We start from the raw sequence: 12426 nt of genomic DNA on the forward strand, positions 1-12426 counted from the left end.
GCACGCCCCACACTGGGGATCAAGCCCACAACCCAGGCACAGAATCGAACTGTGACCTCCTAGTTCATAGGTTGACGCTCAACCACTGAGCCACGCCAGCCAGGCTGTTAAACCATTCTTATAGTCTTGGAATTAATACTGTACTACAAATACATTATATACTTAAGCATATCATGTATTATCAGATATACTTAAGCATATCATGTATACTTAAGCATATCATGTATTATCAAATCCTAATATTCAGGATTTTGCTTCAATATTTATGAGTTTTATTCTGTAGTTTTGGTTTTGCAATATACTTCATATTTTGGTATCAATATTATACTCCTTTTATAGTAAAAAGGGTGAAAGCTTTCTTTTTCAATCTTTAGGAATAGTTACGAAAGTAATGGAAACTTTATACCTATTTAATTGTCAAAAATGAGAAAACTGAATGATGCCAGGTGTTGGCAAGACTTGGGGGATATAGCTGAAACCGGTTTGGCTCAGTGGATAGAGCGTCGGCCTGCGGACTCAAGGGTCCCAGGTTCGATTCCGGTCAAGGGCATGTACCTTGGTTGCGGGCACATCCCCAGTAGGGGGTGTGCAAGAGGCAGCTGATCGATGTTTCTCTCTCATCGATGTTTCTAACTCTCTCTCCCTCTCTCTTCCTCTCTGTAAAAAATCAATAAAATATATTTTAAAAAAAAGACTTGGGGGATATAGGAACACTTATAGGGTTACGACCCAGCAATGCTTGCAGAGTTTATGGGGAACATGTATGAAATTATTTATTAAAATATTATTTGAAGTGGTAGAGAGTTGGAAGCCATTAGAGAATCGGTTACTGAGAGAATGGATAGGTAAAACGTGGTCAGTGCACACATGGAATACTATGCAAGAGTTAGAGTCAACAGATAAAGTGACGCCTAGGCAAAGCACTGAGTGAAAACACTGTGAAACAGTGAGGCGTGACACTGTTTGTATAAATTAAAACTACACATACTCAGAGCAATCCTTTTCGCAAGAACACATACAAACAAAAAAGATGTACCCCAAGCACATCAGCGTGCCTTAAGGTAGGCGTGAGAGGGAAATGGGGATGAAAAGTGAAAACATTTTTAGAATGAAAATCTTTTAAAACTTGGTATAATTACACTATGAAACTGACAAGTTTTGGGGGGACTAGTTCTTTAAAAAGTTTCGTCTATGGAAAGTGGTCTGTTGAGATCAGGGGTTGGCAAACGATGTCCCTTTGGCCAGATCTGGCCCACTGCTTCTTTATAAATAACGTTTTACCGGCTGCAGCCTCACCCATTTGTTGATGTGTTGTCCGTGGCTGGTTGCTTTATGCCACAATGGCAGAGGCAAGTAGTTGCAACTACTCTAATGGCCCACAAAGCCTTAAATACTCCTTACCTGCCCCTTTACAGGAAAAGGTTGTCAGCTCCTGGTTTAGATTTCCATCTCTCTGGAGCCAATTTTGAGTCTAACTTGTTAATTTCTGTTCTATTATTATTAATTATGTTTTCTTGTGATAATTTCTCCATTTCTCCTTGTCTCGTGATCAGTAATTTTGTTGAATTTGTTTGCCTGCTGTTTTCTTATGATTAGATTGAGGTTATGCATTTTTGGCAAGAATACCACAGAAATTATGTTGGGGTTGCCAGATAAAGCAAAGAAAAATACAGGACGCTAGTTAAATTAGAATTTGAGAGAAACAACACATATATGCCCCATGCAATGCCTTATTGTTACTACATTAGGTCAGTGTACGTGATGTCACTGTGTCTTATTATTGGTGATGTTAACCTTGAAGTTACAGTGGTGTCTGGGGTCTCTTCACTGAAAAGTTACTATTTTTCCCTTTATAATTAATAAACATCTTGGGAGACTTTGCAAATATTCTATTTTTTCTCAAACCTTTGCTCACTTATTTTAGCATCCATTGTTGTTGTATCTTACCTAAGAAAATTTTCACTGTGGTGTTTTAATGACAATTTGCATTTCCCTTATTTTTCTACATTTCTTAATTAATTTTTTTTCTATAAGGATGTGTTATCCCTTCTCTTCCTATTTATTTTATTGAGTTTTAATTACTTTATTTTTAAATATATTTATTTTAAAAATATGTATTGATTTTTAGAGACAGGGGAAGGGAAAGGGATAGAGAGATAGAAACATTAATGAGAAATATCGATTGGCTGCCTCTTGCCTGCCCCTTACTGGGGATCGAGCCCGCAATCTGGACATGTGTTCTGACCAGGAATTGAACCAGTGAACTCTTGATTCATGGGTGGACGCTCAACCACTGAGCCACACTGGTTGGGCAAGTTATTTTATTCAGTTTGGACTCAAATATTTTGTTTTATGTATTATAGGCCAATAGTATCATTATAAATTTCATTGCTCAGATTGTTCCAGATTTCATTATTTGAAGTTCTTTCAGATTGGTCCTATGCCCTTTTAATGCGCCCATCCTTTTGTTGAGCACTTCTTTACTATAGTTCATTTATTCTTTTGTTGTTGTTATAATTTATTGGCTCTCAGTATATTCACAGAATTGTGTATCCATCAGCACAGTTTTAGAACATTTTCATCACCTGAGAATGAAACCCATGTCCATTAATTGTCACTCCCAAGCCCACTATTCCCAGCCCTAGGTAACCACTAATCTGGACATAAATGGGCTCATATCATATGTGGGCCTTTGTGATTGGCTCTTTCACTTAGCATGATGCTTTCAGGTTTGCATTAACTTCCTACGGTTGCTATAACAAATTACCATAGACAGGTTGGTTTAAAACATTAGAAATTTACTCTCTCATAGTTCTTGAGGCTAAAAGTTTGAAGTCAGGGCATTGACAGGACCATTCTCCCTTTGGAAACTACAGGGGAGAACCTGTCCCATGCTTCTCTCCGAGCTTCTGGTGGTTGTAGTCAATCCTTGGCGTCACTCCAATCTCTGCCTCTGCATCACTTGATGTTCTCCCTGTGTCTCTGTATCCCTGTGTCTTCACATGGCCTATTTAATATGAAACCAGTCATAGGATATAGGGTTCCCTGCAAAGACCCTATTTCCAAATAAAGTCACACTCATAGAAGCTTCAACATATCTTTTTTGGAGGACAGTAATTCAACCCATGAGGGTTCATTCACATTGTAGTATGTATCACAACTTCATTCCTTTTTATGGCCAATAATATCACATTGTATGAATATATCACATTTTATTGATCCATTTATCAGTTGATGGACATTTAGGTTGTTTCTACTTTCTGCCTATCCTATAAAATAAAAGCCTTAATATACTAAGTGTCCAGTTGTCCAGTCGGCCATTCAACTAATCAAAGCATAATACGCTAATGATATGCTAAGGCCGCCCAACTGCTCACTATGACATGCACTGACCACCAGGAGGCAGACAGTCAATTGGTTGACCAGTTGCTATGATGTGCACTGACCACCAGGGGGCAGATGCTCCGATGGGTAGGTTAGCTTGCTGCTGGGGTCTGGCCCATCAGGACTGAGCGAGATGGGCCGGAAAAGCCCTGGAGCCCTCCTGCAGTCCCTCCCCTGCTGGCCAACTTCCCGCACCCCTCTCCAGCCCCGATGGTGCACCAGTGGGGTCCCTCGTCCTGGCCTGCGCCTTCTTGTAATCCGGGACCCCTGGGGGGATGTCGGAGAGCCGGTTTCAGCCCGATCTGCAGGGACCCCACTGGTGCACAAATTCTAGTTATGAATAATGCTGCTCTGAAGATTCATTGTATAAGTTTTTGTTAACATACGTTTTCATTTCTCTCTGGTATATACCTAGGAGTTGGATTCTTTATATATTTTATTACAAGTTCCCTATCAGTTCTATGATTTATAAAAATTTTCTTCCATTATGTGTATTGTCTTTGCACTTTCATGATGGTGTCCTTTGAAGCATAAAAGTTTTTAATTTTGATGGTATTCAGTTCTTTTTGTTGTTTCTTGGGCTTTTGGTTTCATATCTAAGAAACCATTGATTAATCTAAGGTCACAAAGATTATGCCTATATTATATTCTAATAGTTGTATAGTTATATATGGTCTTTGATCCATTTTGAATCAAGTTTTGTATATAATGAGAGTTAGGGGTCAAATTTCATTCTTTTGCATGTGGATATCCAATTGTCCCAGAACCATTTGTTCAAACTAATATTATTTTCCCCCATTGAATCTTAAACCCTTGTTTAAGATTGACCATAGGTGTATGGATTTATTTCTGGTCTCTTAACTCTGTTCCATTGAATTATATGTCTGTCCTTATGCCAATACCACACTACCTTGATTACTGTTTAGGTTTATAGCATATTTTGAAATCTGAAAGTGTGTCCTCCAACTTTGTTCTTTTTCAAGATTGTTTTGACTATTCTGGATCCCTGAATTTCCATATGAATTTTCAGATCAGCTTATCAATTTCTTCAAAGAAATCAGCTGGGGTTGCATTGAACCTGTAGTTCAATTTGGGGAATGTTGCCATCTTGTTTTTTGATTCATGAACATGGGATATCTTTCCACTTATTCAGGTCTTCTTTATTTTCAACAATGTTTTGTAGTTTTCAGAGTATAAGTTTTTCATTTGTTAAGTGTGTCCCTAAGGCTTGGCAGGTGTGGGTCAGTAGTTGAGTGTTGACCCATGAACCAGGAGGTTATGGTTTGATTCCCGGTCAGGGCACATGCCCAGGTTGCAGGCTCAATCCCCACATGTAGGAGGCAGCTGATTGATGTTTCTCTCTCACCGGTGGTTCTATTTCTCTATACCTCTCCCTTCCTCTCTCTAAAAATCAATAAAAATATATTTTTTAAAAAATTTGTCCCTAAGAATTTTATTTCTTTTTATGTTATTATAAATGGACTTATTTCCTTAATTTCATTTTTGGTTTGCTCATTGCTGCTATACAGAAATACAATTGATTTTTGATATTGATTTTTGTCTCCTATACCCTTGCTGAACTGATTTGTTAGTTCTGATAATTTTTTAGTAGATTCCTTAGGATATTTCATATATAAGATCATATCACCTGCCTTTGTTGTTGTTGTTTTCTTGCCTAATTGCCCTGGCTAGAATCTCCAGTACAGTGTTAAATAGAAATGCTGAGAGTAGACATCCTTGTCTTGTTACTGGTCTTAAGGGAAAACCACCCAGCCGTTTACTATTAAGTATGTTTTTCATAGATAATCTCTATCAGGTTCAGAAAATCTCCTTCTAGTCCTAGCTTATTTAATAAATCATGAAAAGGTGTTGAATATAGTCAAATACTTTTTCTTCATCTATTAAGATGATAATGTGGATTTTCCCCCCTTTATTTTATTACTATAGTGTATTACATTGATTTTTTTATATTGAACTAACCTTGTATTCCTGGGGTAAGTCCCACTTGCTCAAGGTGTATAATACTCATGTATGGCTGGGTTCAGTTTTACTAGTATTTTGTTGAGGATTTTTGCCTGTATGCATACAGGGTATGGGTCTGTAGTTGACTTGCGATGTTTTTATCTGGTTTTTGTATCTGGGTACTTTGGCCTCATAGAATGAGTTGGGAATTGTTCCCTCTTTTATTTTTTGGAAGAACTGTGAAGGATTGGTGTTAATTCTTCTTTAAATGTTGAGTTTTCTTAAAACTTTTTTTTTTTTATAGAAAAGCCCTTGTGTTTTCTGATTTTGTTATTAATTTCTAGTTTACTTGCTATACGTTGAGAGAATGTATGACTTCAGAGAAAGTATGATCTCTATTTTTTATATTTATTGAGGGTTTTTTTGATTATGAGTATGCTAAGGGTATCTAAAACTTGTTTTTGTTGTTTTAGCCTCATTATATGGTCTGTGTTTTCTCAGCTTTGGGGGTGTATGTGTCATAATTTGGGAGTCTTATTTTTAAAATTGTTTTCATGGTCACTTTTATATGTCTTTATTTCTTTTTTAAAAAATATATATTTTATTGATTTTTTACAGAGAGGAAGAGAGAGGGATAGAGAGTTAGAAACATCAATGAGAGAGAAACATCGATCAGCCGCCTCCTGCACACCCCCTACTGGGGATGTGCCCGCAACCAAGGTACATGCCCTTGACCGGAATTGAACCTGGGACTCTTCAGTCCGCAGGCCGACGCTCTATCCACTGAGCCAGACCCGTTAGGGCTATCCATCTTTTCTTTCATGGCTTCTGGATTTTGTGCCCTTGTTTAAGGATTGAACTATGAGATTTTTAAATTTTTATTTTCTTGTCATAATATTAAATTCTCCCCCACCCCTTATATTTTTGAGCCACAGAGCATAAAGAACTTATTTTAGCACTAGAGGCCTGGTGCACGAAACTTGTGTGGGGGGGAGGGGTGTCCCTCAGCCCAGCCTGCACCCTCTCCAATCTGGGACCCCTCGAGGGATGTCTGCCCATTTAGGCTCGACCCTGGTGGGATCAGGCCTAAATGGGCAGTTGGACATCCCTCTCACAATCTCCCAACTGCTCGCCTGCCTGCCTGCCTGCCTGATTGCTCCTAACTGCTTCTGCCTGCCAGCTTAATCACCCTCTGACCACTCCCCTAATAGCCTGATGAACGCCTAACTACTCCCTTGCTGGCCTGATTGCCCCCAATTGCCCTCCTCTGCCGGCCCGGTCACCCCTAACTGCCCTCCCCTGCAGGCCTGATCGCCCCCAACTGCCCTCCCCTGCAGGCCTGGTTGCCCCTAACTGCCCTCCCCTGCCGATCATCTTGTGGCGGCCATCTTGTGTCCACATGGGGGTGGCCATCTTGTGTGTTGGAGTGATGGTCAATTTGCATATTACCTCTTTATTATATAGGATTATCATATAGGATGATGTGTGAGATGGGTCTCTGATGCAACCTTTTTTTCAGGTGATGACTCCATTGACTCAGCAATATTTATTAATTTACAGAAATATATTTTTGGAAGTCATTAATGTAGCACTGAGAACAGGTAGGATCAATCACCCCGGAGTATATTATAGAGTGAGGAAGAAGGCCTGGGCTTGAATCTTGAAAAAATCCCCAAATATCCACTTTTGTTTGAGAGGGAAGCGCCAACAAGGGAAACTGGGAAGGAAGGAGCACCAGGGAGATTGGAAGCCAGAAGCGTGGGGACTTGGGAAGTGAGTATCTCACGTGAAAGGGAGAGGCTGGCTGAGTGAGTGGAAGTGTGCTGAGAGGCTCAGTAAGTTGAGGACTGAGAGTTGTTCACCAGATCCAGCCACACGGACCTCATGGGGACCTCGGCATGGCTGTTTGGGGGGACGGTGAGGCAGAGGCTAGATTCAAGTGGGTTCAGAAGGGAGTGAGAGGTGGGAGATGGCAAAAGATGATGATCCTTTCAAGAAGTGTTATCTTTGAAGGGCGAAAGAGCAGAGACGCCTGTAGAGAAAGGTTTTAAAGGTGGGAGACTATTTGCATGCTTAAATGCTAATGGTAAAGAGGGAGGGTGGAGGCAATAAGTGAAGAAAGGTATCAGTAGTGAAAAGTTCCTAAGACGCGGACCAGGATCTCAGGCTGCCTGAAGTCGGAGCGGCCACTTGTATTTTGCAGGAGGAAAGGAGGCGAGGAGATAACTGTCTTCCTTCACCTCATCTTGTCTTTAAAGTAGCGCTATGTTAGAAACTGGTGATAGATAGTATGGTAGACCCAGCAGAGGTCCAGGGTCATGTCATTGAGGAACTGGCTGAGGTTAAAGGTGAGGTGACTGTATCGCAAATCCAGAGGATTATCCCTTTCTGGTTCCAAAGTAGGATCTTTCTTTGGCTTAACTGCTGTACCTGGGGCTGGAGCCAAGGTCAAGCTTCTCTCAGCCTGTTGCTTTTCCTCCCCATCCCACCTCCCACTCGGGTTTTGTTTGCTGCCCACACTAAACCCAGCTCCAGCCATGGCCTCATTCCTGTTGCACAGGGGTGCAGAGGGCCCCCACCCACTGGCAACTGGCACCTGGCCCTCAGGCCTGTTAATGGTGATCCCTGTGGAACTTCTCTTCCATCAACTTGAGCCTATGGCTTGAAGAGCGAGGGACTGGTTTCTGTTGCTGTTGACCTCTTGGGTCATCTGGCCTCCTGTACTCTCCATAGGGGAAGATCTTTTCCCTCAGTCTTTTTTTTTTTTTTTTAATAAAGACCAAATATTTATTTTATTTATTATTTACTTTTTAAATATATTTTTATTGATTTCAGATAGGAAGGAAGAGGAAGAGATAGAAATATCCATGATAAGAGAGAATCATGGATCAGCTGCCTCCTGTAAGTCCCCTACTGGGGATCGAGCCCACAACCCGGGCATGTGCCCTTGACTGGAATCGAACCTGGGACCTTTCAGTTCACAGGCCGATGCACTATCCACTGAGCCAAACCAGCTAGGGCTTCCCTCAGTCTTTATGTTGGAAGTGTTGGTGTGTTTCAGAGGCAGAGGAGATAATTCTGCACTGGCTTTTTGGTGGTCTGCTTTCTCTCTTCCTCTGTTCTGGTCTTGAGCATCTTCTCTTCTGCAGGGGGATACCAACTTGCCTGATTCTGGAGACTCTTGGATTGGGGATGTGCGGGGCCGTTCTGCAGTGAGGAACAGTCACCTGAATCTGGCTGGATCTGCCTGGAAGAACTGGGTCTACAGTGAGTGGTGGGGGCAGTCACCTGCCTGGTTGGGGGACTTTGGGGGCTGAGGTTGTTAGATCCAGGGAGTTACTGTCCCTCAGAAGCTGCTGATGTCTGGCCCTGATGCTCGTGCCACCTCAGAGCCTCCACCTCTTCACTGTAGGTCGCAGAGCCTCTCTGGGCAGTTGCTGCTGTTCTTCGTCCAGTGTGTCCAGCCTGGGGAGCTGCTTCTCCTCCTCCTACCAGGATTTGGCCAAGCGCATTGTGGACATCTGTCTGGCTGACGTGAGGAACTGCTCCACGTGTCCCCGTGGCTCCTTGAACGGAGCATGGCTGGGGAAGAGCAGGGAGGGAAGGAGCAGGGCTGATGTGGCTTCTTCGGTGGCTCTCCCCCTTGACAAAAGGGGATGGTGACCAACCCCAGGGTCTGGTGTATACCATTCCCACTAACTCGGGTATGGTCACTGCGTCCCTAGGTGATGGCTGCTTGCTCAGGTGATCTGCACAATCTCTTCAGTCGCCAGGCAGCAGCCGGCTGGAAGTGAGTTCCTTTGTCTTGTCCTCATCCCATTGTGCTGCTCGCCTCCCTCCTTTCCCGTCTCCACCCTGAGCTGCTCTGTGACCCTGGCACCTGTTTCACCTCTCCTCTCTGTCCTCGGTGTCCCAGCTATCAGGGTGAGGAGCAGGAGGTGCAGTTCTACTACAAGGTGTTCTCCTCTACTCGGCATGGCTTCTTGGGGGCCGGGGTGGTGTCCCAGCCGCTGTCTCATGTGTGGGCAGCGGTGAGTGACCCCACCCTGTGGCCCCTGTACCACAAGCCCATCCAGACAGCGAGGCTGCATCAGCGAGTGACCAACAGCATCCACCTGGGTAAGCCCAGGAGCTTCCGCGGCTCTGCCCGGGGACAGGTAGCAGGCTGGTGGCCCTCTCGGGGGCCTGGGTATTCAGACTGCCTCCAGCTGGGTGTCGGGTTGTGTGATGATGGGGTCTTGGGGGGCCCTGGACTGGGAAGGATTTAGGACTATGTCTGTCTATGCACCTGCACCTGCTGACTCTTCCCATCCCTGACCTGCCAGTGTACTTGGTGTGCAATCCGGCCCTGTGTGCACTGAAGCAGCCGCGAGATTTCTGTTGTGTCTGCGTGGAAGCCAAAGAGGTGCCTGCCTTGCTGGTGGTAAAGAAATTGTGGGAAGAACTTGGGCTGGAGTGTTGTGAGAAGCAATCTTTGTGGGCCTCAGGTCCTCTGGGGGAAAGAAGGCCTCTTGGGGAGGAGTATGGGTGATAGAAGTCTGGCCTGGTTGCCTGCCACGATTTTGATCGCACTGGAGCCTGTCTATTTGATCATCACATAGGCAGGACTCATATTGCTCTCTCTCTGTCCCCAGGGGCATCTTTCTATCATGGCAGCTCAGTCTGTATATGACACATCCATGCCGAGACCCAGCAGAGAGATGGTCCGAGGGGAGATCCTGCCCAGTGCCTGGATCCTGCAGCCCCTCACCGTGGAAGGCAAGGAGGTCACCAGAGTCATCTACTTGGCCCAGGTGATGCGCCCCCTGCAGCACGCCGAGATCTGCCTTCACAGCCCCATGGGAATGTGTTTAGCTTGGTTAGCTGCTCCACGTCCTCAGTGCCCTGGCCCTGTGGCCTGAGACTCGAGGGCTTCTTGGGTCACAGTAAGGGGCGGGAGTCCCTGGGGAATCAGAGAGGACAGAGTGGATCAACCTTTTCTGACGCTGCTATTACCAGAGAGCCTAGCAGCCTTCCTCCTCTGGCTGTTCCCAGGGTCCTCGGGAAACACAGGCGCCCCTGGGGGCAAAGGCAGCTGCCTCAGCAGAGCAGAGAGGACCCATTCTATTTGACGCTACTCCCAGTTCCGACTTACCTTTGTCACTGGGAGGTGAAGCCAATGCCTAGATCTGAACAGCAGAGCCAGGGCCCATGAGTTCTAGGACCACAGACTGAGGAGTTTCACCCATCGCGACAGCTGGTGGGGGGCACACTCTCAGATCTGTCTGTACCTTTGACTCTTCCCTGTTTTATTTCAGATAGAACTTGGTGCTCCAGGTTTCCCCCCTCATCTCTTAAGCTCCTTCATCAAACAGCAGCCACTCGTTATAGCCAGACTGGCTTCCTTCCTTGGCAGTTAGCATCTCACTGTCAAGATGGTGCTGCTGAGACTCAGGCCCAGGACGCTCCAGAGTCACTGGGGCAGCGCTTGTTCCTCTCTGCACCCGATGCCAGGAGAGCCGAGGCTACCTGCTGTGGCCAACTGGGATGACAGCACTCAGCCCCAAGTTGCCAGGGAAGCCCAGTGAGTACTTGATCGCAGCTGGCAGCTCTGCAGAGTGAGAGGCCTGAGCTCCTGACCCTGGCTGTCCAGACAAATGAAGCTCAAGTTGGAGTTTTCACCATTCTTTCCTGTCTCTCAGACCCTATGGCAGACAAGCTGCTCAAGGACCAGGATTGGACATAGGCAGCGAGCTGGGAGGTGGCGTGCTCTTGATGGTGCTTCCCTGGTGCGGCCCAGCCCTTGGGCTGGTAGGGAGGCAGCTATGGGCTAAGACTCTGCTCAGAAATCGGCCTCCAGCATTCAGTTCCACTGTGAGATGGACTGTTACCAAAACAGAAAACATGTAAAAAAACAGCTGCACAAACCAGAACAGTGATTCAGAATCATTTCTCCTTGAATTTTTATCAAACGCTTTATTATTTTTACTCCCCCTCTCCTCTGCCCCCTCTTCTTTTTCCTCACAGGAGAGGACATTGGGGTCTTTGCCTCAGTCAGAAGTACTGAGCAATGCTCTCTCATGGAGCCATCACTACAGAGCTCAGTAGAATGAGACCATTCACTGTAGAAACCACCTGGACAGATTTGGGGTTAAGGTGGGGGCCTATCTCTTTAAGAGAGTTAGGAAGTGAGCAGCCAGATGCTAGCTGCTGACAATGCAAGAGATGAAAACTATCTTTTGAAGATGGGAGAGAACATAATGGAACTCCTAGAGGAGGTAAGTGACTTGTTAGAAGGAAGCTCAGTTCCATTTCTTAAGGCCTCAGAGCCTGGGTCTGTCTTCAGTGGTCTTATTAGCATTTCATGCTGTTGCTGCAGCCACACCTATTCTAGGATGAATGAGAACGGGCTTTCTTTTGCCCTAGCCTGGCAGACTGTGAGGTTTTGAATATTCTGTGTGGTTACCTAGAAGTGGTAGGAGTGGGAGAGATTCCCAGCTTTAGTTCTGGTGCCCAGCAGGTGACCATCTAGGGATCAAGATGTGGTAAAAGGTAAAAGTTTCTGTGGAGTACAGCAGAGGTTTATTTTTCTAAAAGTGTTTGCAGGATTTTTGTCTCTTACCTCAAATTATTTATATATTATTGAATGTTTTTTTGTCTTTAAACTTTTATTTTTCTGGGTTTTGTTTTGGTGACACTTGATATATTTAACACCCTATTTATGTACTCCCATCTCTTTTCATATAAAGCTCTTACCAAGACTGTTGATTGGTCAGAACACTTGCAAATTAAAAATCCGATATGTATACTTTTATTAGTGAAGATTGTCCTGAGATAGTCTAAGTGTGTCCCTTGAGCTCCGAATTTAGCCTTGAGATGATGGCAATAAGTACTCATGGCCCAGTTTCAAGTTATCCTATATAATAAAAGCATAATATGCAAATTGACCTAACAGCGGAAGGACCCATCACTATGATGCGCACTGACCACCAGGGGGCAGGTGCTCAATGCAGAAGCTGCCCCCTGGTGGTCAGTGTGCTCCCACAGGGAGCCTCTCCTGCCTCTGCTGCAGGCAGGCAGTAAGGAGCGAGGGGTCCTGGA

At 44.7% G+C, this 12426-nt stretch overlaps 1 protein-coding gene across 2 annotated transcripts in view; it reads left to right on the forward strand.

Moving 5' to 3' along the window:
• Positions 1-12133, forward strand: part of STARD9 (StAR related lipid transfer domain containing 9) — a 101621-nt gene extending 89488 nt beyond the window's left edge. Inside the window, exons 27-33 of one of the 2 annotated variants that reach the window (XM_079768918.1) lie at positions 8496-8613; positions 8759-8880; positions 9072-9136; positions 9263-9465; positions 9672-9769; positions 9981-10139; positions 10644-12133. In XM_079768918.1, coding sequence (XP_079625044.1) covers positions 8496-8613; positions 8759-8880; positions 9072-9136; positions 9263-9465; positions 9672-9769; positions 9981-10139; positions 10644-10745 — 867 coding nt within the window. In that variant the 3' untranslated portion in view covers positions 10746-12133. The remainder of the gene's footprint in view (positions 1-8495; positions 8614-8758; positions 8881-9071; positions 9137-9262; positions 9466-9671; positions 9770-9980; positions 10140-10643) is intronic. The other variant, XM_079768917.1, reaches the window with a different exon arrangement.
• Positions 12134-12426: the final 293 nt, after the last annotated feature.

The sequence above is a fragment of the Cnephaeus nilssonii genome (assembly GCF_951640355.1).
Source record: "Cnephaeus nilssonii genome assembly, chromosome: 4".
NCBI classification, from domain to species: Eukaryota; Metazoa; Chordata; class Mammalia; order Chiroptera; family Vespertilionidae; genus Cnephaeus; species Cnephaeus nilssonii.